This window comes from Loxodonta africana, chromosome 9, assembly GCF_030014295.1.
Source record: "Loxodonta africana isolate mLoxAfr1 chromosome 9, mLoxAfr1.hap2, whole genome shotgun sequence".
Taxonomy (NCBI): Eukaryota; Metazoa; Chordata; class Mammalia; order Proboscidea; family Elephantidae; genus Loxodonta; species Loxodonta africana.
In genome coordinates, this window is record NC_087350.1 from 17,122,817 (window position 1) to 17,148,900 (window position 26,084).

Below are 26,084 nucleotides of genomic sequence, written 5' to 3' on the forward strand. Positions count from 1 at the left end.
CTGGGTCTACACAAACCAACTCTGTACTGCCAGCCCCTGCTGGCTTATTGCCCATGTGGGTTCATTAATTCTCTATAACAGCTCACAAAATTCATGGAGACTGTTAGTTATACTTACAGTTACCCATTTCTTATAACCAGAAAGGATATAAACATAGAGATGCATCACAAGGTCAGGGAGAGTTCCCAGCATGTGGCCTCCATTGTCCCTGGGGATATGCCACTCCCTGTCCTGGGGACAGATGTGTCTTACAGATCCAGGAGACCTCAAAGAGATGGCTCCAAGATCCCTGGGAACCTCAATGAATATGCATGACTTGGGCCTTATGATCAATCCAATCGATGAATATGCACGACTTCATTAGCTCCCCCCCCCACCCCCCGGCTTCCTGAAGATACTTCACCTTGTGTGGGGCCTGTGTAGCCTCTACTTGTCAGGCTATTTTGGAAAATAAGGGCATTTTGATCCCTCAGGTTATTTTCAGAAACCAGAGTCAAAGGGCCAAACCAGGTTCTTTGCCCCACAGTATATAACGGGGATACTTTTGCTTGCTTGGATTGTATGTAAATGTCCAGAAGACTTGCAAGCCCATCTTAGGCCAGATTTGACTGGACATGCTAAGGATTTCAGGAACTAAAATTTGCTGGAAAAGCTAAAGGCTGCTCATTTCAATACAATAGTCCTGTGTGAAGAACAGAATGGGGCTTGGGTCAAAGTGAACATCACCCAGACAAGACCGTTAAACTTGAGAGTAAGAAATTTGAATATTATTACTTGCAGATGAAAAGACTCCATTTGCCTTTGCGAATTCAGTGCAAATGGTTTGCCAGCCTGTGTTGAGGTCCCCCCGCCTCCCTTCTCATGAGCAGCGACCACTGGCCTGGCTGTAGAGTCAGGAAAAAAAGGTGATGAAAACCTGGCCTATTAAGGGAATGCCTACGTGGGACACAGCCCTGTGAAAATCAGAGGGTCCACTGTGGCATGGCATGGCAGTGCCCATGAGAAGAACCCCTTTTCCAGGACTGGAAGCTGGCTGTGGCTGCAAGCAAATGTATACTTGCTTGTGGAGACCAGGTGGGTCCATGAGATGAACAGAGGTGGGAGAGGAGCAGTGATGCGGGGATGGGCTAAACCTTGGCATAGTCCTCTTGCCTCATCTGAGGCATAAAAGGCCAGTAAAAACTGTGCTGCATGCCAAGAGGAGACAGATTCCAGAGACTACGCAGGCACGTTCCCCAGGGAGAAGGCCTTGATGCTGGTAGACATGGAGGCTACACTTACTTTGAACTGAACTTTGCTTAAGGATGCGGATGCTGAGAGTTTTGCAAAGAAGCCAAAACATAAGATCCTGCATAATTCTTCAGACTAGAGGCCATGGCTTTATTCCCAGAGAAAATGGGCACCTAAAATACTGGCTGTCTAAAACAGGGGGAAATATAGGCATTAAGGGCCGGCTTGCACATCTTCCAGGAGCCCTGGTGACATAGTGGTTAAAGCGCTCGGCTGCAAACCAAAAGGTCGGTGATTTGAACCCACCAGATGTTGCAGTCTGCTTCCATAAAGATTATAGCTGTGGAAACCCTATGGGGCAGTTCTACTCCCTCCTAGCAAATCAGTTCTACGGCCACGGGGTTGCACATCTTCATGATGTGTGCTCATATCCAAAAAGAGGGGGGACAAGGGAGGATCCCCACTAGATTCCTTCGTTTTTACATTGGCCTAGGTGAGTCAACTGCCTACAGAAACAAGGGGCTGTATTGCCAACCAGCTCCAGATAACCTGCCAGCCCCCAGTGCACAATGAGGACTGCAGCTTAAAGACGTGCCACGTGGCACTCGTTGGTTCACAGACAGTTCAGCTGTGCTAAAACCAGGGCATGTGAGAAGATCAGCAGCTGTCATCAGCCTTGGCAATGGAGTTGTGGTAACTGATGGTGGATGTGGGCACGACGCCCAATGGACTGAGCTCTGTGTGGTATGGCTTGCAGTGGTCCAGACCTCCGATGGGCCGGCGTGCATTTATACTGAGTAAGAGCAAGTAAACTGAAGCGCTTGACTCAAGTAAAATGGCTGCTTTAGAGTTTGGGGCCCTACTCCATCTTGCCTTCCTTTGATTATGTATAGTTTTGCAGGAGCTATCAAGTCCCTTCCTGAAACAATGTCTCAGGAAGAAGACCTTGATGTTGACGCTTATCTAGGTCTCCTAGGCAACTGCTGACAAAAAATTTCACTTGAGCAAGCTGTTTCTAAGACAGAAATGTCCTCTAACCTTCCACCTCCTAGCGCTACTTCCACTAACCTGCCTTGTATTAATCTAAGTTGGTAATGTCCACTCCAAATAGCACAGCTCAAGTCCATTGTTCTCATCCCTTAAAAGGCCTCTGCAGCTTCACCATTTTGGAAGCATTTCTTCTTTAAAATTAGACGTTTTCACCAGTCCACACTGTGAATGAACCTGCAGTACATCTCCTTGCTTTACTTTAACAGAGTAAGTGTTTATTACACTTAATTGGTACTGACTCATGGGCAGCCACCAATGGACTGGCTCTGAGGTCTGGAGCCTGGAGAAGACTCTCGGACAATTAAACACTCCCAGGTGTAGGATGTCGACACCTGGGTCAAGCTGATGAGCGGTCTGACTTGTTTGTCACCTATGTCGATGCCCATAGCAAAGGGCCTTGCAGGACTGAGCACCCATGGAATAAGGTGGTAAATGATGCTTGACTGAAGGCCCTGGGACGTGATGAAGATGACATCAATAAGACATCAAAGTCTTGACTTCTTTTGAGTACCTAGTCTAGTGTGCAGGGCCTTCTGGGCCAAGAGACTCCACTGAGGAGTTTTCAAGATGCCTGTTTATGGGCCCCCTGTTTATATGGGCCATATCTTAGGGTACCTGAGAGGTGTTTCAGTTGTTTCCACTGAACTCTCTATGGAGGAAAATGGCAAAAAGGTGTGGGTACACACCACAGACAGGAGAGAAAAGGGGGAGGCAGCGGTAATGAGAAAACGTCAGACTGGGTGGCCATAGACCAAAAACAAAAAACATTTCTCCCTAGATAGTGAGGGAGCTGCTCCTTCCCCATGACAACTGAGGGGTAGGGGTTGAGGAGGGCCATTCATGATTCTATGAGTTTGACAAAGGCGGGACAGTAGCCTGGCAAGACAAGGCCCAGCAGGAAATCTCACAAACTGTTGGATCTGCCATCCAGAACCCCACTCCACCTCTGAATCAAGTGATCCTTTGGCACTTCTGGTCCTAAAAGTCACAGTTCACAACTTCACCGCTGTCAAGAGGCAGAACCCAGTATCGTAATGGTGATTCGACTGTGGGAAGTGCCTGGACCAAATGGAGCCACCTATGTTGTTAACTGTTGCCAAGATTTATACAATTATACCCAGCCTGAACTCTGGCTAGACTGGGCCCTTAAATGTTTGGCTTACGTGTTTAGATACAAAAGCAAGTTCACTGGCTATAGACAGGGAACCCACTTGGCTCTTCTGTGTTTGACCTGTTAAATACTTGGTTACCCGCTGAAAGGAGATCCTGGCTGAAGTCAATGATACAGGAATGTCTGAGAACCCGGCTTGTGGTAGTTACAAATACAGTGTCCAGGTGTTGTACACACACCCTTTTCATTTGGGTTGTTATCCACCCTCTGCCGCAATATCCAAGGAGGGTAGTGGGCTTATAAAATTAACCATGCTTAATGAGAACAGGTAAGAGCTGAGAGGTGGACTCATCCAGTGTATTTTTCTTATCCCACCATCCACTGCCATCGAGTTCATTCCGACTCGTAGTGACCCTATAGGACAGAGAACTGCCCCATAGAGTTTCCAAATACCTGCTGGTGAATTTGAACTGCCGACTTTTTGGTTAGCAGCCGTAGCTCTTGACCACTATACCACCAGGGTTTCCATTTTTCTTATCAGATACTGTATTTTCATGTCTATAAGTCTGATTTTGGTATTTTAGTATTTTACAGCTTCCATGTCTCTCTTTATCCTACCTAGGCTTTCTCTACCTTCCCGAATATATGGAATAGTTTGTAAGGAGGCAGTCCTTCTGACAAGCCTGGCAGCCATGGCTGGTGGGTATGTCTTCCCTGTTTCTCACCCAGTTAGCATCTTTAGGGCTCGGGACAAACCACTGCACCCCCATTCTGAGCCTGCTCTTTTTCAGCAGAGTCAGAGATATCATTCCAGGCTGGTGCCAAAGTGTCTGACCATACCCCCCACCTCGGGTGGTCAGCCTGGAAAATCTATATTGCATTCCGTTTAACGAGTTGACACTGATGTTGAGGTATAAAAATAGCTGGGGGGAGGGACTTCAGAGTACCTCTGGCGCCAGGTTGGTGCACACATAGCAGACCTCTCCATCTCACAGAGCTAGCCTACCCAGCCAGGGCGGATTGGATTAAGGAAGGCCCTTAGAGTTCCTCACCTACAATGCAAGTGGAGGCACCTCTCTACAGGGGCAGTTTCCAGAAGACAAGGGGACCAATTCATTGTAAAACTCTTCCTTGGGTCTCCTGACTACAGTGTTTAGTGTGGGGGCATGCGTAGAGAAGTTTTCCCTCCCCACCAGTACAGCTTTTAGCCAGGGGACCGCTCATTGTGGAACTATTGCTGTCATATGCTAATGGCTGTCTGTGGGTAATTAAAAAGGCTTTCAATTTGCCAACATAGTGACTGTCTCCTAAGTACTGCTTGATCAGATTAGATGGACACAGCACCCTTACAGTGGCCATTGCCACTGGGTGGAATCCTCATTCTAGCATCTTGTTGTTGCTTAGAACTCTGAGGCATTCTATGTGTGCAACACAGTTACAGTATCATTTTTTAGACCGTTCACATATAAAGTGATGATTTATACAGAGAGATGTCTGCCATGTTTGTAGCTCTTTTCTACTCATTGCATTTGTTCTTCATTTCCCATTCATTTTCTGCCTTCTTTGGTTTTAATTGATCTTTTTATGATTCATTTTTATTTGTTTAAGCACATTAATTATACTTATGGAAATTTTAAATCATTACCCCACATTTCACAATATACATTTCTAACAAATGTAAATCCGCCTTCATATAACACTGTATCACCTTATGTGTAGTGCTGGTACCTTACAACAGAGGATGTCTAAGTCTTCCATCCCATTCCTTGTGACGCTGCTGTAATTCGCTTCACTTCTATGCTACAATTACCCAATACATTATTACTATTATTGGTTTAATCAGTTATCTCTTAGATTAAGAAAAGTAAAGCATTTTATCTTACCTTCATTTATTCCTTCTCTTACACTTTCTTTACTTAGATACATGTTTCTGACCTATACCATGCTCTTTTTGCCTAAAGAACTTCTTTTAACACTTACTCAAAACAGGTCTATACATAATGAATTCTTTCAGGTTTATTTGTCAAATAAAGTCTTTATTTCTCCTTTAAAAGATTTTTTCTGGGGGGGGGGATAGAGAATTTAAGGTTTCGTGGTTTTTGTCTTTCAACACCTAATTTCACTCCGCTCTCTTCTTGCTTGCATGATTCCTGACAAGAAGTTGGCTGTAATTCTTATCCTTTTTCCTCTATAGGGAAGGTGTGTTTTTCCTTTAGCTTCTTTGAAGATTTTCTGTCATTGGGTTTCTGCAGTTCGAATATATGCCTGGATTTGGTTTTATTTGTCATTTATCCTGCTTCATGTCCCCGAGACTCTTGTATCATTGATTTGGTGTCTGTCATTAATTTAAAAATGTCCTCAGCCATTACTTCAAATCTTTCTTCCGTTTTATTCTTGTTCTCTTCCTAGTATTCCAATTATGTGTATATTACACCTTTTGATACTGTTCGTTTTAGTACATAGTGAGTTTGTTTTTTTTTTCTGTTGTCATTTTAGTTTCAGAAACTTTTACAGTATTTTAAAGCAAATGATACGTGCCTTCTACATTTGTTTGCCAAGCGCTCCCTTCCCCTGTGAGATATTTTCACAAGTGCCTCTAATAGATTGAATTGCGTCCCCCCAAAGTATGTGTCAACTTGGCTAGGCCATGTGTGGCTATCTTCCGTTTTGTGATTTTCCTATGTGTTATAGATCATAATCTGTGGTTAAAGAGGATTAGGGTGCGTCTGTGACCCCCTTACCCAGGTCATATTCCTGACCCAATGTAAAGGGGGTTTCCCTGGGGTGTGGTCTGCACCAACTTTTCTCTCTCAAGGATCAAACAGAAAGGGAAACAAGCATAGAGTGGGGATCTTATACCACCAAAAAAGAAGCACTGGGAGCAGAGCATGTCCTTTAGACTCAGGGTTCCTGCACAGAGAAGCTCCTACTCCAGGGGAAGACTGACGAGAAGGAACTTCCCTCCAGAGCCAACAGAGAAAGCCTTCCCCTGGAGCTGATGCCCTGAAATTTGGACTTGTAGCCTAGCAGACTGTGAGAGAATAAATTTTGCTTTCTTAAAGCCATTCAGCTGTGGTATTTCTGTTATAACAGCATTAGACTGCTAAGACAGTGCTGCTATGCTAATTTTTCACATGCTGCTGTAAAAAAAATTAGCATAGCACACTTACAAAAATACCTCGTGGTGGGTAGTGGTCGGCAAACAAATGTAGAAGGCGCACATTATTTTCATAAAAACATGGTATTGGCCTGTATTCAACTTCACTGATTCTTCCTTTGGCAGTCTCAAGTGTACTGATAGGCTCATTAAAGGTGTTCATTTCTATTGCTGTATTTTTTATTTGCAGTATTTCCTTTCTTTCTTAGTTTCCTTCTCTCTGTTTATATTACCCACCTGTTCTTGCATGCCATCTGTTTTTTCCAGTAGCATCCTTAACATATTAACCATAGTTACTTTTAATTCTCTGATAATTCCAACATCTGTGTCATACCTGTGTCTGCTTCTAATGATTGCTTTGTCTCTTCAAACTATTTTTCTTGCCTTTGGCATGTTTTGTAATGTTTTGCTGAAGGCCAGACATGTTGTATCAGGTAACAGGAACTGAAGTACATAGGCCTGTAGTGTGAAGATTTATGGCTATGAGCTGGGAGGTATGTTTTGTTGTAACTATAGATATCAGGGGCTTCAAATTCTTCTAGTGTCCCTATCTTTGTCTCTTCTTGACATTGGGCTTCCCTAATTACTACTAATCAGAGACAGTCTGTTATCTTATGGGTAAAATTCTCGGGCATTATATAGAATTCCTGTTGGTATAGTGGTTAAGGTGTGGGAGAAGAAGAGTGCTCCCTAATCTACCAATTAAATCTCAGTCTAATAGTTTACCTGTGTCTCAGACTGACTTTCCAAGTGTCCCTGACCCTTCTCCAGGGAAACACCTTTTCCCCCTTTTTCCGTTATTAACTTCATGGGCTGTAGCATTCACTATCTCCTTCTATGAAACCTTCACCCCTGTTGACTATGTTTTTCTCCCCCTTAGGTGATATAGGAAGGCTGAAGGGGGGCTGGAGTGGGAAGAATCCCCTTCTCCTAGCTAGCGAAAGGCTTTGGCAATCTTTTTCCTCAACAGTAGGCCTTTGCTAAGGAGAAAACTCTGGGTTTATTTCACAATGATTACTCTTTGCCTCTTCCTATCAGAGCCAAAAGGAGATCCGTGTCAGCTCTCCACAGTCAAGCCCTCGTGGGGTTCCTGGAAACAAAGCATATTAAAGTGTGGGGGCCTCGCTATAGATATACTCCCCCGAAGTTCCTCTCTCTTAAACTAGTTCACATTCAGCTTCCAGTAATTAATCAAGATTACCACTGAAGTGTTTCTACCAGCTTATGGCTCAAGTAATCTCTCTTCTAGGTAAGAAGACCTTGGTGATATGTCTGTAATGTGCCTTTCCTTCCAGAGTTCAGGGTGGATGTTTGCCCTGTAAGCGCAGGGCAGATAAAGCATGCAGAAATCAACAAGCTCAGAGTTGGAAAAAATTAATAGTTCCGGGGTTTTAAATAAGGATTTTGCTTACTTTGTTCTCTGAGCTGACTGCATCTAGTACCCTGAAATGAGAACAAAGTGGCCAAATGTTTTCTTGGCTAAGGCTATACTGCACTATACTGTTTTCAGTATCAGTGCTTTGTTTCTGGCATGAAGTAACTCTTTTCCTTGCCATTCCAAAACCAGCTGTCCTAACAGGGTAAAAATACCACGCTGCACAGTGTGAGCTGGCATCATGATGCTGGAGATCCTAGATGGGATGCTGAGGCCATATGCCCACTAGGGGGCCGGGGAGATACCTCGTTTTACAGTGACTCAGTTCAACATGAACCAGCAGACTGGGATAAAACGGAGGTCAAAAAATACGTGAGAATGAACATCCACCACACAGATAAACATGTATAAGGTTACTGAGAAATATATGGATCTCTACCTCTGTAGAAAAACAGAGGCAGATTAATATTCAGACATAGCAGGCTGGCCAAAATCTAACAGCATCAAGGTGAGAAAAGCCAAGAGAAGTTACATAAAGAGTCATTCAGGAGAGAGAAGTGGGCAGATCCAGAGCAGGACTAACTGCTGCTTCTTACTAGAACTCACCAGTAGTAATGAATCATCTGCATATGGACTCAGAGAGAGGCACAACACAGCTCAGACACAGTTCACAAACACATTTATTGGTGCTGTTCACAGAACTCAAGTTATTCCTCCATTTAAAAATTGCACATTCCTCAGTGAGCTTGCCTATAAACTTTTCCTTATATATTTTCTATAAAACTTCATAATATTACAAACCAAACATGAGTTTCGGTATACCAGTTTCAAGTGAACATTTTATCTACAATTCTGAAACTGATACACTTCCTCAGAAAAACTTATCTGACGTAAAACAAACTTCCGATATTTAAAATGACATGTATTCAAAATATTTATAAGATTTTAGAATAATCTTAGTTATGTGATGTTTAATGGGATTCACTTTATGGTAAATAAGGCTTTCCTGTTTTCCCCTAAGATTTCCGATTTTCAACAAAGGCTTCTGATCTTTTAGGATGTTGACTTTTCTGTGTGGAGTTTCTGATATACTATGACTGGTTCAGTTCTCACAAACCTTCACACGTTCATTATACTCAGAGAGTTTCATCCTACTTTATCAGAGAGTTGACTAAGCTTTGAACATCTGACAAAGAGACTAAAACTGGTAAGATCTTGACAGAATACAAGCTTAAATCTTCCTGGGGGTGGGGGGAATAGGGGAGCCACCTGGTGAAGGTCTAGAAGTGGAGAATTCCGTTCCACTCAGCTAAGAGGCTTTAGCTTCTTTTTCCTTTTGCCCCATCATGTTAAATACACAGCACCCATGTTTGTGGGAGAAATCATCCCCATTACAGTTTAATAGAGGCCAGTATGAATGTGAGGTAATTTTTTAAGGGCCAGTGTGGAGCGTAATATACACAAGTAGTATTCACATTTCATGACCAGCCTGACTTCAGTGAACAACAGATTGGGAAATTAAGACAAGTTATTTGTCTAATGGAAAGAAAAATGGTTAAGGGGACTATTTCCCAGCCTATGTAACATGGATTTCTCCACTGTGTGAGTTATCTAATAAGGAAGAATTTCCTTCATAAGACCTTCCCCAAGTTCATGACATGTAAGCGTTTTCTCTCTGGTGTGAATTCTGGTGTGATGTATTCTGAGAGCCGCCTTCCGGAGAAAAGTTTTCCCACATTCACTACATTCATACGGTTTTTCTCCTGTGTGAATTTTCTGGTGTACTCTGAGAGTTGAATTTTGGGCAAAAGCTTTCCCACATTCATTACATTCATAGGGTTTTTCCCCTGTGTGAATTCTCAGGTGCGCACCAAGGTGTGACTTCTGGGAAAAAGTTTTTCCACACTGATTACATTCATAAGATTTCACTCCTGTGTGAATTCTCTGATGTACTCTGAGGGCTGAATTATGGCCAAAAGGTTTTCCACATATATTGCATTCATACGGTTTTTCCCCTGTATGAATTCTCTGATGTGCACTAATGTATGACTTCTGGGAGAAAGTTTTCCCACATTCATTACATTTATAGGGTTTCTCCCCTGTGCGAATTCTCAGATGTGCTGTAAGGTGTGATGTCTTTGAGAAAGTTTTCCCACATTCATTGCATTCATAAGGTTTCTCCCCTGTGTGAGTTCTCTGATGTGCTCTGAGGGCTGAATTGTCAGCGAAAGTTTTCCCACATTCATTACATCCATAAGGTTTTTCTCCTGTGTGAATTCTCTGATGTGCACAGAGGTGTGTCCTTTGAGAGAAAGTTCTCCCACACTCATTACATCCATAGGGTTTCTCACCTGTGTGAATCCTTTGATGCACTATGAGGGTTGCCTTATAGACAAAAGTTTTCCCACATTCACTACATTCATAGGGTTTTTCCCCTGTATGAATTCTCTCATGTCCACTGAGGTATGATTTCTGAGAGAAAGTTTTCCCACATTCATTACATTCATAGGGTTTCTCCCCTGTGTGAATTCTATAATGGGTATTGAGGTGTGTCTTCTGGGAAAAAGTTTTCCCACATTTATTACACTGATAGAGTTTCTCCCCGGTGTGCATTTTCTGATGTGCTCTGAGGGCTGAATTATGGGAAAAAGTTTTCTCACAGTCATTACATTCATATGGTTTCTCACCTGTGTGAATCCTCTTATGTACTCTGAGGGCTGAACTATGGGCAAAATATCTCCCACAGACATTACAATTATAGGGTTTCTCTCCTGTGTGAATTCTCTGGTGTACCCTGAGAGTTGAATTTTGGGCAAAAGCTTTCCCACATTCGTTACATTCATAGGGTCTCTCCCCTGTGTGAATTCTATGATGTGCTCTGAGTGCTGAATAATCAGCAAATGTTTTTGCACATTCATTACATTCATAGGGTTTCTCTCCTGTATGAACTCTCTGATGTGCAATGAGCTGTGTCTTGTGAGAGAAGGTTTTCCCACATTCATTACATTCATAAGGTTTTTCTCCTGTGTGAATTTTCTGATGTGCTCTGAGGGTTGAATTATCAGCGAATGTTTTCCCACATTCATTACATTCATAGGGTTTCTCCCCTGTATGAACTCTCTGATGTACAATGAGGTGTGTCTTTTGAGAGAAAGTTTTCCCACATTTATCACATTCATAGGGTTTTTCCCCTGTGTGAACTCTCTGATATTCTCTGAAATGTGATGTCTTGGCAAATATTTTCCCACATTCTCTACCTTGATAGAGTTTCATCTCTGTGTGCATTCTATGGTGTATCTTGAGAGCTGACTTCTTATAAGATTTCCCACATTCACTGTATAAATAATGTTTTTCCTTTGTGTGCATTCTCAGATGTTCACTGAGGTCTGACTTCCGACAGAAATTTCTCCCGCCTTCACTCCATTTATTGAGCTTCACCACATGAATTCCAGGATGTTGAACAGGGTGTGACTTTGAACAAAGGGATTTCTCACATTCATAAGGCTTCTCCCCTGAGTGGGTTCTCTGCTCCTGAATGAGGTGTACTTCCTGGTAGAAGGATTTCCTGCTTTCATTACATTTAAATGACTTCTCTCCTGTGTCACTTTGCTGATATACATCGAGGGCTGTGTTCTGACAAAACGATTTCCCATATTCACCACATTTGCAGGAGTTCTCTTCTGTATGATTTCCCTGATGTAGTGGTGGGTCTAGTTTCTGGTAGACAGCACTTGTACATTCGTTATATTTACAGCATTTATCCTCAATCTGTGATTTCTGAGGTATTATAAGTCCTTATGAGAAAAAAAAAAAAGACTTTTTTTTATAAGGGCTGATCTCTGCCTAAAATTTTCTTCACATTTATTTTTTTCAAAGGCACTCTGTCCTGTGACAGTTCTCTGAGTCTGAGTGAGGTGTGACTTCCTGCTGAAATCAGTTCTACTTTCATTACATTCAGAGGGTGTCACAGCCATGTGAACTTTATTATATTCCACAATGGTTGTTTTCTCAAAGGATTTTCTACATTCATTAAGATCAGAGAATTTCTCCCTTGTGCCAGTTCTCATGTGGTTAAATAGAGGTGGCTTATCATAGTTTTTCTGAAATTCATCATATCTACAGGATTTCTCTCCTGTGTGAGAACACACAGGTGAACAAACAATCTTACCGTGGAAACCTTTTCCAAACTGATTACACTGAAAAGATCGTTCAGAAGTTTGAAATTCCTGACGCTGGTCTGTCTTATAAATTGAGGGCTATCATATTTTCTTTCTACTTGGAAGATTTTTCTCGATTATTGGTTTTCTTATGCTTAATATCAAACTGCCAGTTTTCACATATATTCACATAATCGGTCTTGTTTCTGGAATAGTTTCTATCACTAATAATTAATTCAGAAACAACTGGCAAACTCATTCTACATGACTCACCTTTACAGGGTATTTTTCCTGAAAAAAGTGGAGCTATGCTGAAATTAAATGGTTTTTGTAAAACTTTCTGTCCTTCTTTATTCAATGTTTTGTCACTGATGAAGATTAATTGCCCCTGATGTTTCTTTTTTTTTTGATGATTCTCCTTAATGTGGACATTAACCTTGCAATACCCTAAAATAAGAAAAATCGAAAACATCTTGTGAATCTTAACATTTCTTACGGAGAGAGGTTTACAGACATATTAATTATGTGTTTTATTCTATGGTTTCTGGTCATATTTCCAAAGGTTAAATAATTCATATGTAAACACACACACACACACACACACACTCTCTCTCTCTCGTTTCTTCATCCATGTTGTACAAAAACAGGTATTACTCTCAGTGCTGGCCAATATGAAGTAGCCCATTCCTCCCAAGTTCTCCCTCTTACAATTAAAAAAATGAAACATACAAAAACCTATTGCCTCGAGTTGATTCTGAATCATAGTGACCCTACGGGACAGAGTGGCCCCACAGGGTTTCCAAGGAGCAGTTGATCTCTTGGTCTTAACCACTATACCACCAGGGCTCCATAAAAATACACTAAAATATAAAAAAAGGATAGCCTTCAGGACTTGAGCAATGACAGTGCAGAAAATTCTTAGGCCTTTCATTCTCCTTCACATGGACCCTAGACTAGGCACTGGAAAAATCTGTAATTTTGGGCCAACAAGGGGCACAGATAGAACTCCACGAAGAGACTGGTCCTTCTAGCCAAAGGTCCAGGAAAGGGGCATTGGGGTGGGGGGGGCAGCTAATGCAACAAAAAACCTTTCTGACAACACCAACCAACCAACCAGTTGCCGTCGAGTCAGCTCCAACTCATGACAACCCATTACGTGTCAGAGTAAAGCTATGCTCATGTGGTTTTCAAAGGCTGAGTTTGCAGAACTACATTGCCAGGCCTTTCTTCCAAGGCACCTGTGAGTGGACTTGAACCTCCAACCTTTCTGTTAGCAGCCGAGCATGTTAACCTTTTGTACCACTGAGGGAATGTACCCAAATGTAATGGGATGAATTTTGTCCTGCACAAGGACATCTTCAAGTCCTATCCCCAGATAACTGTGAATGTGACCTTATTCGGAAATAGGGTCTTTGCAGAAGTAATACGTAAGTTAAGATGAAGTCATACAGGATTACAATAGGCTGTACATCCAGTCACTGGTGTCTTTATAAGTAACACGGAGACACACAGGAGACAGCCGTGAGAAGGCAAAGGCAGAGACTGGAGTGACGTAGCTACAAGCCAGGGAGTGCTAAGGATGCCAGCAACCACCAGAAGCTAACAAGAAGCATGAAACAGATTTTTCCTCAGAGTCTCCCTAAGGAACCAACCTTGCCAACACCTTGATTTCAGACTTCCACATCTGAGGGAGAATACATTTCTGTTGTTTTAAGCCATTCAGTTTGTGGTACTCTGATACAGCAGCATTTGAGCCAAACAAAAATGGAATACCCCTCCTTGGGGTTCTAGTGGGGCTGTACAAGGAATTAAATCTTCGACCCCCATCCCCTTTTTCCCCACTCTCCTCTGCCTAACAAAAGTAGGTAGTGGTGTTATGATTCTTCTGCTCAGTGGTATTGGCAACACCAAGAATGGAGCTAATCTTCCATCCTCCACTTAGAAGAAGCAGGTGATGCTCCAATTACCACAACTAGGTATTGGAAGCAGCAGGGCCAGTCTGGAGCTGATCCTCCACCACACTTGGCAGCAACAAGACTGAACAAAATGGTGCAAGGCTGTCTAGTCAGCATTCCAGTTCTCCCACTCACACAACCAGTGTTAGTAAGACCCAGTGAGGGGCTGAGCCTCAAACCCCACCTAGCGTCAATGTGATGATGAGAGGTTAGGTTTGTCAGCATTTTGTTCCCCATCACACCTGGTATCAGGGGTGCCCAGGAGGGGATTAAGTGTCCATTCCCACTTGGCACCAAAAAGGTGGCACAAGGTAGACCTATTTAGTACTCGTCCATTCCTTGCATTTTATTCCTTTACTTACGTAGTCCGTTTGTATATATTGCAATTAATATATTTAGGTTTATGTCCACCATCCTATTATTCATTTTCCAATTACACTGTTTCGTGTTCTTTTTTCTTCCTTTCTTGCCACTTTTAATATAGTCAAACTTCTTTTTCAATCTGAATTTTTCTGGCTGGTAGTTTTTAGTTGGGTATTCCTTTTTTTTTTTTAACCTTTCATTGGACATTCAAGAGAGTAAGTCATAAATCACTGAATTACAGTAAACCATTACTTTTATTACTTTCCCTTTTACTGATAGTGTCTTGGAGTCTTTTAACTCTACTTCTAAACTGCATTTTGTGTTCTCATGTACTTTGCTTATGTGTATATTTTAAAGTTCTTAAGACTTCAAAATTATTGTTTTGCAGGATAAATATTAAGTTATTTTTACCCACAATTTTACCCTTTCCTTTGTGCGTCATTCCCTATTATCTTTATTCCTTCTGTATTTTTATATTGCTATCATGGATATTTTCCTTCTGCTTGAAGAACTCTCTTAAGTTTTCCTTTTAGTTCAGGACTGTTGCCAATAAACTCATTTCATTTTTTACCATCCCAAATAATTTAATTTCAGTTTTAGTTGTGAAGGATAATTTTGCTGGCAATTATTTTCCTTCAGTACTATAAAAATAGATCATTCCATTCTCTTCTGACTTTCAATGTTTCTACTGAGATGTCAGTTGTCAGATTTATTTTTGCAAGGTGTTCTAAGGTGTCTTTTCTCATGGGCTGCTTTCAACATTTTACCTCTGACGTTGGTTTCAGCAGTTTTACTTTTAATGTGCTGATGTGTGTTTTCTTTGTCCCCTATGGGTTTTGCAGAACTTCTGGAATCTCCAGTTTGATGTCTTTTCTAAATTTTGTAAAATCTCTTTGAATATTGTTTCCGACCTTTCTTTTTTCTTTCCACTGGGGACTTCAATGATATATAACAGAAATGTTTTGTACCATGACCCACTAAAATTATGTAATTATTTTTCCTTGCCTTCTTCTTGCTATGTTTCTGGTAGTCCACTATTCCAGCTCAATATTTTTGTGTTCCACTATGTTCAATCAATTCTTAAACCCATTCAATAAATTGTTCATTTCAGATATTTTTTTAGTTCTAAAATGACCACTTCCCTTTCAGTTTAAGCTCAGGTATGTAAAGAGCTAGAAATAACATTTCTTTTAACCTTACAAGAACAAAGCTGGAAAACTGCATTATCAAAAACTTTTCATGAACTCAATAGAAAACTGAGGTTGCAGGGTAACCAAGTAACCAAAAATATGGCGAGAGACAGATGCCTGCCAGGCAAGACAGGGCCTGAGTATTTGTTTACATAGGACAGATGCTACAAATCCAATATAAGCTGGAAAGAAGAGACAACTAAACATATTAATGAATTGTTAACAGCCAAGGGTGGAACTGTATGAGAGTACAAAGCCCCTACAGGCAGCAGATAAGAGGTCTGCACACTACTACAAAATTTCCCTCCGTGAGTCAAACCAGGAGCTCACATAAAAGACCATGAAGAATTCTGAGGATATTTCATTCATAGGACATGCTGGGGATGGTAACAGCAGCACTTACAAAATTTCGCCGGGAACCATATCTCTCTATATTTGGGAACAAAAGTCTTTATCTGCAAGGGCAAAAACAAAATCTGTTACTATAGGGCAATAATGGCAACTCACAGCAGTTAGTGGAAGGAAAGTAAGAAGAAAAAAAAAAGCACAGACCCCTGAGGAGAGGCATGAATACATGGTAGGCCTAATATTACAGCTAGCACTGGTGATTATCAAAATTCCCAAACTCAAGGACTCAATTCATTCAACAACAGTAGATTTCACATTCTTCCCAAATGCACATGAAACATCCATCTAGACAGGCCACATTCTGGGCTCTAAGACAAACCTTCACAAATACAAAAGGACAGAAATCATACCAAGTATGAGCTTAAGCCACAGCCAAATTATACTAGAAATCTGTAACACAGGGTTATCTGGAGAATTAAAAAATACTTGGAAGTCAACAAACTTCCATGGGTCAAAGAGGAAGTGCCACAGAAAATGAAAGATATTTTGAAGTGAAAATAAAAAAAATATATATACATAGAAATTTGAGGGAAGACACTAAAGTAGTGCTTAGAGATAAATTTATAACCTAAAACATTTATATCAGAAAACAAGAAAGGAATCCAATCAGTTATCTAAGCATCTACTTTAAGAACCCTGACATATAGCCACTATGGAAAATTATACGGTGCTTCCTCATAGGGTTGCTATGAGTCGGAATCGACTTGACAGCACTGGGTTTCCTCAAAAAGCTAGAAATGGGAATACCTTATGATCCAGCAATCCCATTCCTAGGTATACCCTAGTGGTCTAATAGCAGTGACATGAATAGACATATGCATACCTATGCTCATCACAGCACTACTCACAACAGCAAAAAGATGGAAATAACCTAAGTGCCCATTCACGATGAATGGATAAACAAAATGTACATGTAACACAATCAAAGAGTACATGACCATATAAAGAATAAACATAATATGGATGAATCTGTAGGACACTATGCTGAGTGAAATAAGTCAATCACAAAAGGACAAGTATTATATGATCTCACTTTTATAAGACAAGAATAGATATATACACAGAGACCAAAGCTCTTTAGTGGTTACCAGGAATGGTGGGGGGAGGCAAGGGAGAAGTACTATTGAGACAGTAGGCACTTGTTATTTTTGGTGATGGGAAAGGTAGTATCAAACGTGGGTAAAGTGTACATGCTTGATCAAAGTAAACAACGTCACTAAGAAATGCACAAGAGAAAAATGTCTTTGGTAAAGGATGTCACAAATATAATTTTGCAACAATGCCAACAACAAAATAAAATATGTGTGTGGTTACACAAATATGTATACAGGCATACAAGTATATGAATATGTGGGTACCTATGTATGTATGCACAGACAGAAGTACCTAAAGGCATTGGTACATATAGGTATGTGTGTACATGCATGTATGTACATATACATAATAAACCACCCAGGGGACACAGGTAAAGATACTTTTTAGATATAATCAAGTACCTTCCAAGATTGCTTTTCCAGGTTTAAAAGTTTAGGACCATAGTCTTATGGAACAATTCACGAATTTGGCATAATATTGTTCGTAAAGTATAAGTTCTACATCTCAACGTAGTGAGTAGTGTCTGGGATCTTAAAAGCTTGCGAGCAGCCTTCTAAGATGTAACTATTTGTCTCTACTCATCTGGAACAAGAGAAAGATGGAAGCCAAAGACTCAGAGAAGAAAGTAGTCTTCAAGACTCATAGTCTACACTAACCATGGCCTCATCTACCCTGAGACCAAAAAAATTAGATGGCGCTTGGCTACCATTACTGACAGTTCTGATCAGGGCCACAACAGATGGATCCTACAGAACGGGAAAGAAATGTGGAGCAGAATTCAAATTCTTAGTAAGTCCACTCTTATGGAACTGTTTGAGACTAGAGGACTCCCTGAGACTATCACCCTGAGGTAATGCTTTAAACCTTAAACTGAAATTACCCCTTGAGGTCCCCTTTTAGCTGAATAACAGATTGGCTCATAAAATAAAGAATATCACCTGCGAGTAATAGTCAAAGTTACTCTAAAATGAAGACGAGAAGGTAAGGTGGCAGGAAACTAGAATACTGAAAATGGTACAACCAGAATGAAATGAATGAGAATAATGACATAGTATGAAAAATGTAACCAATACCACTGAATAATTGTTTAGAAATTGTTAAATGAGAACTTAATTTGCTGTGTAAACTTTCACCTTAAACACCATGAAATGTATATATTAAAAAAAAGTACCTTGACAAAGAGAGGATATTAAATCCAAAGCAGGCAGAAAGGAGGAGATAATAAAATTATAGCAGAAAACAATGCAACTGAAAACAGGAAACTACAGAGAGAAAAATCAATCAAACCAAAGCTGAGTTCTCTGAAAATAAAAATTTTAAATGATTAAAACCAACGGAGGAAAGAAAAAGAAAACACAAATTACCAGTATTAGCAATGCAAGCTGGAACATAACTACCGGCACAATAGACTTCAAAAAAATAATAAAACTACTCAAGACAAAATAGATAACCTGAATACACAGCTATATTAAAACAAGAAATATGTAGTCAAAACATTCTGAAAAAACAGCTCTATGCCCAGAAGGTTTCATTAGTGAATTCCACTGAAGATATAAAGAAAAAATAACACCTATTCTACATAATCCCTTCCAGAAACCGCAAGATGAGGGAACATGTCCCAAATAATTTTATGAGACCTGCATTACCTTCAAAACAAAATGAGACAAAGAAAATTCTAGAAAAGAAAACTACAGACCAGTATCCCCTATGATACACACAAAAGTCCTAAAAAAAAAAGCAAAAAGAATACAGCAATATGTACATATTAAAAAAATACATTATGAGCAAGTGAGGTTCATGTGAGGACTGCAAAAGTCTTGCAACACTAAAAAATCAATGTAACATACCATATTAACAGTATAAAGAATTAAAACCACATAATCACATCAATTGATGCATAAAATATTTGACAAAATTTTTCAAAATCCTTTAACTTAATAAAGGCCCTCTACAAAAAAACCTACAGCTAACATTGTACTTAAGGGTTTGAGACTGAATACTCTTCTCCTAAGATCTGGAAAAAGAGAAGGGCCTCCTCTCTCATCACTTCTACTCAAGATCATACTAGAAGTTGCAGTCATTGAAATAAGGCAAGGATAAAAATGAAAGATGTGAAGTCTATACAGAAAGTCTCCAAAAATATCTACAATAAACCTCTCTGGATTAGTGCTTCCAGCAAAGGTAGAATGCAAGGTCAACCTACAAAAGTAAATCATATAGCTACGTACCGAAAAAAAAACCAAATCAAACCAGTTGCCATTAAGTCGATTCCAACTCAGAGCGACCCTATAGGACCAAGTAGAACTGCCCCATAAGGTTTTCAAGGAGCGACTGGCTGATGGATTTGAATTGCTGACCTTTGGGTTAGCAGCCAAATGCTTAACCACTGAGCCACCCCGGCCGCAGCTATGCGCCAACAGTGATCAAATAAAATTTGAAATTAGACAAACAAAACAAACAAGAAAAAGCAGACAAAAACTTAGCATTCAGATGCTGAAAACTACAAAACACTGGTGAAAAAAGTCAAAGAAATCCTAAATAAATGGAGAGGCATATTGTTTTTATGGAGTGGATGATTCTGTTCTGCTGAGAAGTCAATTCTTCCAATTTAATTTATAGATTCAAGGTAATCCCAAATGAAATGACTGCATGTTTTTTCGTAAATATCACGAAGCTCATACAGAAGAAGAAAACTGAAGGATTCATGCTACCTGATTTCATGATTTAATATAAATCTACAGTAATTGAGACAATGTAGTATTTGAAGAAGAAGCGACATGTAGACCAAAAAAAAGAACAGAAAGGCCAGAAATAAACTCACACAAATACAGTCAACCACTTTTGGACAAAGGTGTAAATGCTATTCAATGGGGAAAATAAATGATGCTGGAATTATTGGACTTTCTTTTACAAAAAAAAAAGAACTTGAATACACCTCATAGTTTCTATGAAAATTACCAAAAAAAACTAAGTTTAAGACATGAAACTATAAAACTTCTAAAAGAAAATATAGGAATCAATCTGTGTTACCTTGTGTTTGGAAGTTTCTAGACAGGACACCAAAAGCATAATCTATAAGAGAAAATGAATAAATTGAACTTTATCATAATTCATGTTCAGTTTTAGCACGATTTCCCTGAGATCGTATCAACAGACGCATCACTACTGTCAAGTGGGGAAGGAAGTCCTGGTTCTCCACGTAACTTCTGCTGACTCCCCAGGACCTGGAGACAAAGGCTGCTGCATTAGTACTGGGTGGGTCGGAGCTCTGGTGGTGCAGCGCTCAACAGCTCAGCTGCCGACCAAAACCCCACAGGGCAGCTCTACTCCATCCTATAGGGTCGCTCTAAGTTGGAATCGACTTCACGGCAGCAGGTAGGGGTGGGAAATCAAGTTCTACCTTGACATAGTCCACTTTGTACTTCCTCAGGTCCCAAGTCCCTAACTTGTCTGCCTTCTTTTTCTACCTTTCAGAATCTTCAGTTTGTTATATATGCGCACGTAAGTTGTTTTTTAAGTTAGGAGCCCTGGTGGTGCAGTGGTTAAGAGCTTGGATTCAAGGCAGTAGTTTGAACCCACCGGCCACTCCATGGGAGAAAGTTGTGGCCGTCTGCTTCCGTAAAGATTACAGCCTTAGAAAGCCTACGGGGCAGTTCTGCTTTGTCCAGTGGGGTTCCTATGAGTAAGAATCAACTCGACAGCAATGGGTTTTGGTTTGGTACATATATACATACATATGCACATACGTATACATACATGTATGTGAAAATACATATTTATCTGTAGCCTGGAAAGAAGAGAGAGAAGCACAAGTACTTCATCTCGTCCTGGTGGCGTAATGGTTAAGAGCTATGGCTGCTAACCAAAATGGCAGTTCGAATCCGACAGGCACTCCTTGGAAAACGTATGGGGCAGTTCTATGCTGTCCTATAGGGTCACTATGAGCCAGAATCAACTTGATGGCAACGAATTTATTTATTTTTTTTTGTCCCTGTTTAGTGCTTTTTAAATCTTATTAAAAACTTCCCTAAGCAGAGTCATGAACCTATTTTCCTATATCATCTTCTAGAATATTTCCAATGTAGATTTAATAATTAGTTCTTTAAGCCACTCAAAAAGATTTTTTGTTTTGGCCCATATGGATAGGTCAGGTTCCTTTGCCCACGGTTCTGCAGTATTCTGTCAATCAAAAACCAATTGTCTATAAAGAGAACATTCTTCATCAAACACTTTATTCTGTTTCATTGATCTATTTTTCCCACCCTCAGCACCATATTATTTGATTACTTAGAGCTTTACATGAAGCCTTGATATCCAGTAGAACAAGTCTTCCCAAATTGTTGTCTATGAATGAGAGATTTTTTTGGTATTATATTAAATCTATACTAATATATCCCCATCTTCTTTTAAATAGATGCTTCCTCTCTTTTGTCTTCGTTAGGGTTGGTTAAAGTTTCATCCATTTTATTGCTTTTTATTCTAAGAAATAGTCTACCATTTCTATTTTCTAGTACGTTAATTTCTAATTTTTATTAAATGTTCCTGTTTTACTGACTATATTTTTGGTCTTGCTCTTGCTTAGTTCATCAATATAAACAAGAGACTACAAATTTACCTGTGTCCATTAATTTAGCTATATCCTAAGGTTTCTAATACACAGTTACATTATGTTCTAAATATTGTGCAATTCTGGATTTGATTTTGTTTCTCATACATTGTCTAAAAGACAATTTTTTTTACATTTCCATGGGGACTTTCTTGTTTATCACTGATTGCTAGATTTATCAAACTAAGTTTGGAATATTTTTTATGATAATTGATTTCCAAGATTTATTAGAGTTTTCTTCTGAGACTAGTATGCTTTCATGATCTCACAGTTATTTCATGGGAACCTGAAACGCTTGTTCTTTGCTTTAAACATATACATGCACAAATGTATGGTTCAAGTTAATATAAATGTCATTTATATTCTCAATAGGTCTTATTTAATGTCAAATGTACCTATTATTTCAGGAAAAGATGTGGCAATCTGCTTCCGTAAACATTTACAGCCCTGCTGGAAACCCTGTGGGGCAGTTCTACTCTGTCTTATAGGGTTGCTATAAGTCAGAATCAACTCGAAGGCAATGAGTTTTTGGTACTATTTATTACTATTTAATCAGATGAGATGTAGTACAACTTTTTAATTCTAATATATCTTAACTTCTTAGAGCTGAGGTATTCTTTGTTTAAGGAACACTGACATCAGGTTATTTGATGAGGTCATTCAAAAGGCTTATATGCTTACTTTAAATAGTGCTCTTTAACTACAGTGTCGTCATTTAGCATATTCATTGCCTAAATTCAAACCTGATTAATAAAACAGGAAACCCTAAACTGTTTTATTTTTGACATAACTTTACCATTCTTTTTACCACAATTTTTCTAGGTTATTTAGTTAGGTCTATCTTTCTTAACAATCAATGCAATTATTTACAGTTAGTGATTGGCAGACGTTTGATCAAAATTATGTCAGTATTTATGTTACTGTTATGGGTTGAACTATGTCCCCCAAAAACATATGTTGAAGTCCTAACTGTCCATACCTAAGAATGTGACCTTGCTTGAAAACAGGGTCTTTGCAGATGTAATTAGTGAAATTCACATGAGGTCACACTGGAGTAGGTGGGCCCTAACCTAATCTGACTGGCGTGGAGAAGAGACACAGAGAAACACATAGGGAAGAACACGTGAGCCAGCGGAGACAGAGGCTAGAGTGACGCATCTGTGAGCCAAGGACCACCTGGAGCCACCTAAGGCTGAATGAGGGAAGGAAGGATTCCTCCCCTAGGGCACTCAGAGAGAGTATGGCCCGCCCACACCTCAACTTCAGACTTCTAGCTTCCAGAATTGTGGCAGAATCAATTTCTGTTGTTTTAAGGCACCCAGTTTGTGGCTCTGTTACGGCAGTCCTAGGAAACTAATACAGTTATGCTGTTTATAGGGCTCCACAAAAAAAAAAAAAAAAAAAGAAAATTTCAGTAAGTATGTTTTAACTTCCAATAACTAAAACGACTTCACTATTTTGTTCTAGGAATTATACTGAAAATTATTAACTTTTTGAAATTCCCGGAAATGTCTATTAGTTTAGGAAAAGGCCAAAAGGCACATGAGATGATGTTCAGGGTCGTCATCAGGGAAATCAAAACCACAACGATGAGTCGAAGAGTCAGACAATAACAAGTACTGGCAAGGACATGGAGAAATCAGAACACTGATACGCTGCTAGTAAGAATGCACAGTCAAGCCTGAGAAAGCCAGAATCTGTGTAAGGCACAAACCTGTCAGAGAAAGAAAACGCAAATATTTTCCACTAAACCAAGTGATACAAAAGTGGTAAGACTGCACCCTGTCACAGGCAGAAAACTTGAAAAACAAGGCAGTTCCACTGATAACCGGCTCTCACAGGTTCAACCGTAAAATGGTACAGTTAGCTTGAAAAATGGTCTGGCAGTTCCTCAAATGGATAAACAGAGTTACGTGACCCAGCAATTTCACTTGTAGGTATACACTCAACAGAAACGAAAACACATATCCATACAAAAACTTGCACATGAATGTATTAAAAAAAAACAAAAACCAAACCTGTCGCCATCAAGTCAATTCCAACAGCGTTATTCACAATAGCCAAAAGGTGGAATGCCACATGTCTATCAACTGATGAATGGATAAATAATAAACAAATGTATATATCCATGTAATAGAATATTATTTGGCCATAAAAAGGAATGAAGAACATGCTACAAGATGAACCTTGTGAACAGTATGCCACATGAAAGAAGCCAGTCATAAAAGATCACGTATCATATGGTTCCATTTATATTTCATATTTTTATGTATTTCCAGAATAGGTAAATCTACAGAGTTAAGGCTGGGGGTAATGGGGGCCTAAGGTGGGTGGGCGGTAATAGCTAAAGGATATAGGGTTTCTTTTTGAGGTAATGAAAATATTCTAAAATTGACTGTGGTGATGGCTGCACACATCTGTGAATATACTAAAAACCACTGAATTATACACTTCAAATGGATGAATTGTACAGTATGAGAATTCTATTAATAAAGCTCTTAAAAAAAAATAAGAACTTTTCAATGTTGTTCCCCCCTAAGGTCTAACCACCCCATGTTTCCTTCTGCCACGCGCAGAAACTCACCTGGGTGGCTCTGGTTTGGAAATTTTTCCTCTGAGGACCAGGGGTCTTCTCCCTGCTCCAACTGAAAGATCACCTCGGGTTTGGTAAGGCAATACCCTGTAAACAAGGAACAACTGAGGATATATACATATATATATATATTTTTATATATATATTTTTACATATATATATATACACATATATATATATATGTATATATATGTATATACACACATATAGACCAGATCCATGGAGATTTTGGGTTTTGCAGGTGGAGAAAGATATAGCAGCAGAAGCAACACAATAAAGGTACTGGCTTGAAGTTTTCAATGGGAAGGTAACAACAGAATCATTGCTTCTGTTGCTCTAAAGATTTCAATGACCTTAGACCTCTTAATCAAAAGCCCGAACAACATTAACCTCTATAAAGTGGTTCAAGTGTTTTAACAACTTAAAAAAAAGGAAATGCATTCTAGATGGAGTCACATGGTGAGGTCTGCTCACCCACTGAGACGAGGTGGCTGTAGTTCTCCAGCATCACGTCTCTGTACAGGGTCCTCTGAACGGGGCCCATGTGCTGCCACTCCTCCTGGGTCAGCTCCACAGCCACGTCCTTGAATGACACTGAAGCCTGTAACAGCACATCTCTGATCAATCTGAGGAGTCCAGAATCAGGTGACATGGAAAATGCTTTTGGAAACTTGTATCATGTTTACTGCTGAAGTTTAAAACAAAATGTTATAAAGGATGCCTACTATGGCCCTGGAGCCCTGGTGGCACACTGGTTAAGAGCTTGGCTGCTAACCAAAAGGTCAACAGCCTGAATCCACTAGCTGCTCCTTGGAAATCCTATAGGACAGTTCTACTCTTTCCTGCAGGATTGCTATGAGTCAGAATCAACTCGACGGCAATGGGTCTTTTTTTTTTTTCTTATTATACCCCTAATTTTTTCTTAAACTTTGGAGTTACTCAATTATTTAAAGATGCTTTTAACATACCATAATTTATTTATTTATATTTATGAATTATAGATTTCCTTAAGATGAAAAATTAAATGTAAATAGTCTTCCTACGATCTTTCCCACATCCCAATATATTTCTTGGCATTCCCTACGATGCTCACATCCTTCTTGGAGATTACTTCTATAATGGAAGCCAAGAAAGACATACAGATAAACACCCGAAGTATTACACCTGATCAGATTTATAGATAAATAAACATATAAAGATGTACAGATCTTCTCGATCTCTAGAAGAGTTAGCTGAACAGGCAGTTGGAATCAAAAAGACCGGTGTAAGAGAACATCACCTACACTGAAATAAGAGCAACATATATAAGAGTAGGGACCAATTCACACGGCAGAAGCAGGGACAGATTTGATAACTACTTTCCTGGGCAGCTACACTGGTTAAATGCAGGTGCCCTAAAATGATAACTGGGAAACAAAAGACAAAACTGTGCTAGAAGTTTTAGTGAGACAGATCTCCTTGTGTTGCTACCTTTGCAACACAAAGCTGAAACTGTCCCTGAACTAGTAAACGCATGATTTCAAGAGTACAGATGGGAAAGACAGGATGAAGACAATCATTTAAGGGTCATCAGTAACTCAGGTGGTAACTGAAGACATCGGAGGCAATTAGACAGCTCCTTGGGCACATACAGGAGGAAGTAAACGTACGAAAGATCATTTGAGAGACCATACATATTAAAATATCAAAAAACAATCTCGAAAGTAAATCTGCAGCTCCAGTTTGGTAAATCTGTTAATATCAGAGGAACTGCATCTGCCCACGTGCCAACTTTGCCTTCCCATTGATCTGTAT

General features: G+C 39.8%; 1 protein-coding gene across 19 annotated transcripts in view; it reads right to left on the reverse strand.

The window, feature by feature from the left end:
- Positions 1-1,106: 1,106 nt before the first annotated feature.
- The window catches only part of LOC100668985 (zinc finger protein 658B), a 29,786-nt gene continuing 4,808 nt past the window's right edge, over positions 1,107-26,084 (reverse strand). For 8 of the 19 annotated variants that reach the window (XM_023542503.2, XM_010602497.3, XM_023542502.2 and 5 more), the window contains 5 exons: positions 24,765-24,891; positions 24,282-24,377; positions 20,122-20,163; positions 12,354-12,527; positions 1,380-11,717 (listed from right to left, as the gene is read on the reverse strand). In XM_023542503.2, coding sequence (XP_023398271.2) covers positions 9,535-11,717; positions 12,354-12,527; positions 20,122-20,163; positions 24,282-24,377; positions 24,765-24,891 — 2,622 coding nt within the window. In that variant the 3' untranslated portion in view covers positions 1,380-9,534. Of the gene's footprint in view, positions 11,718-12,353; positions 12,528-15,991; positions 16,044-20,121; positions 20,164-24,281; positions 24,378-24,764; positions 24,979-26,084 lie in introns of those variants that run through there. The other 11 variants (XM_064291086.1, XM_064291085.1, XM_064291087.1 and 8 more) reach the window with 7 other exon arrangements.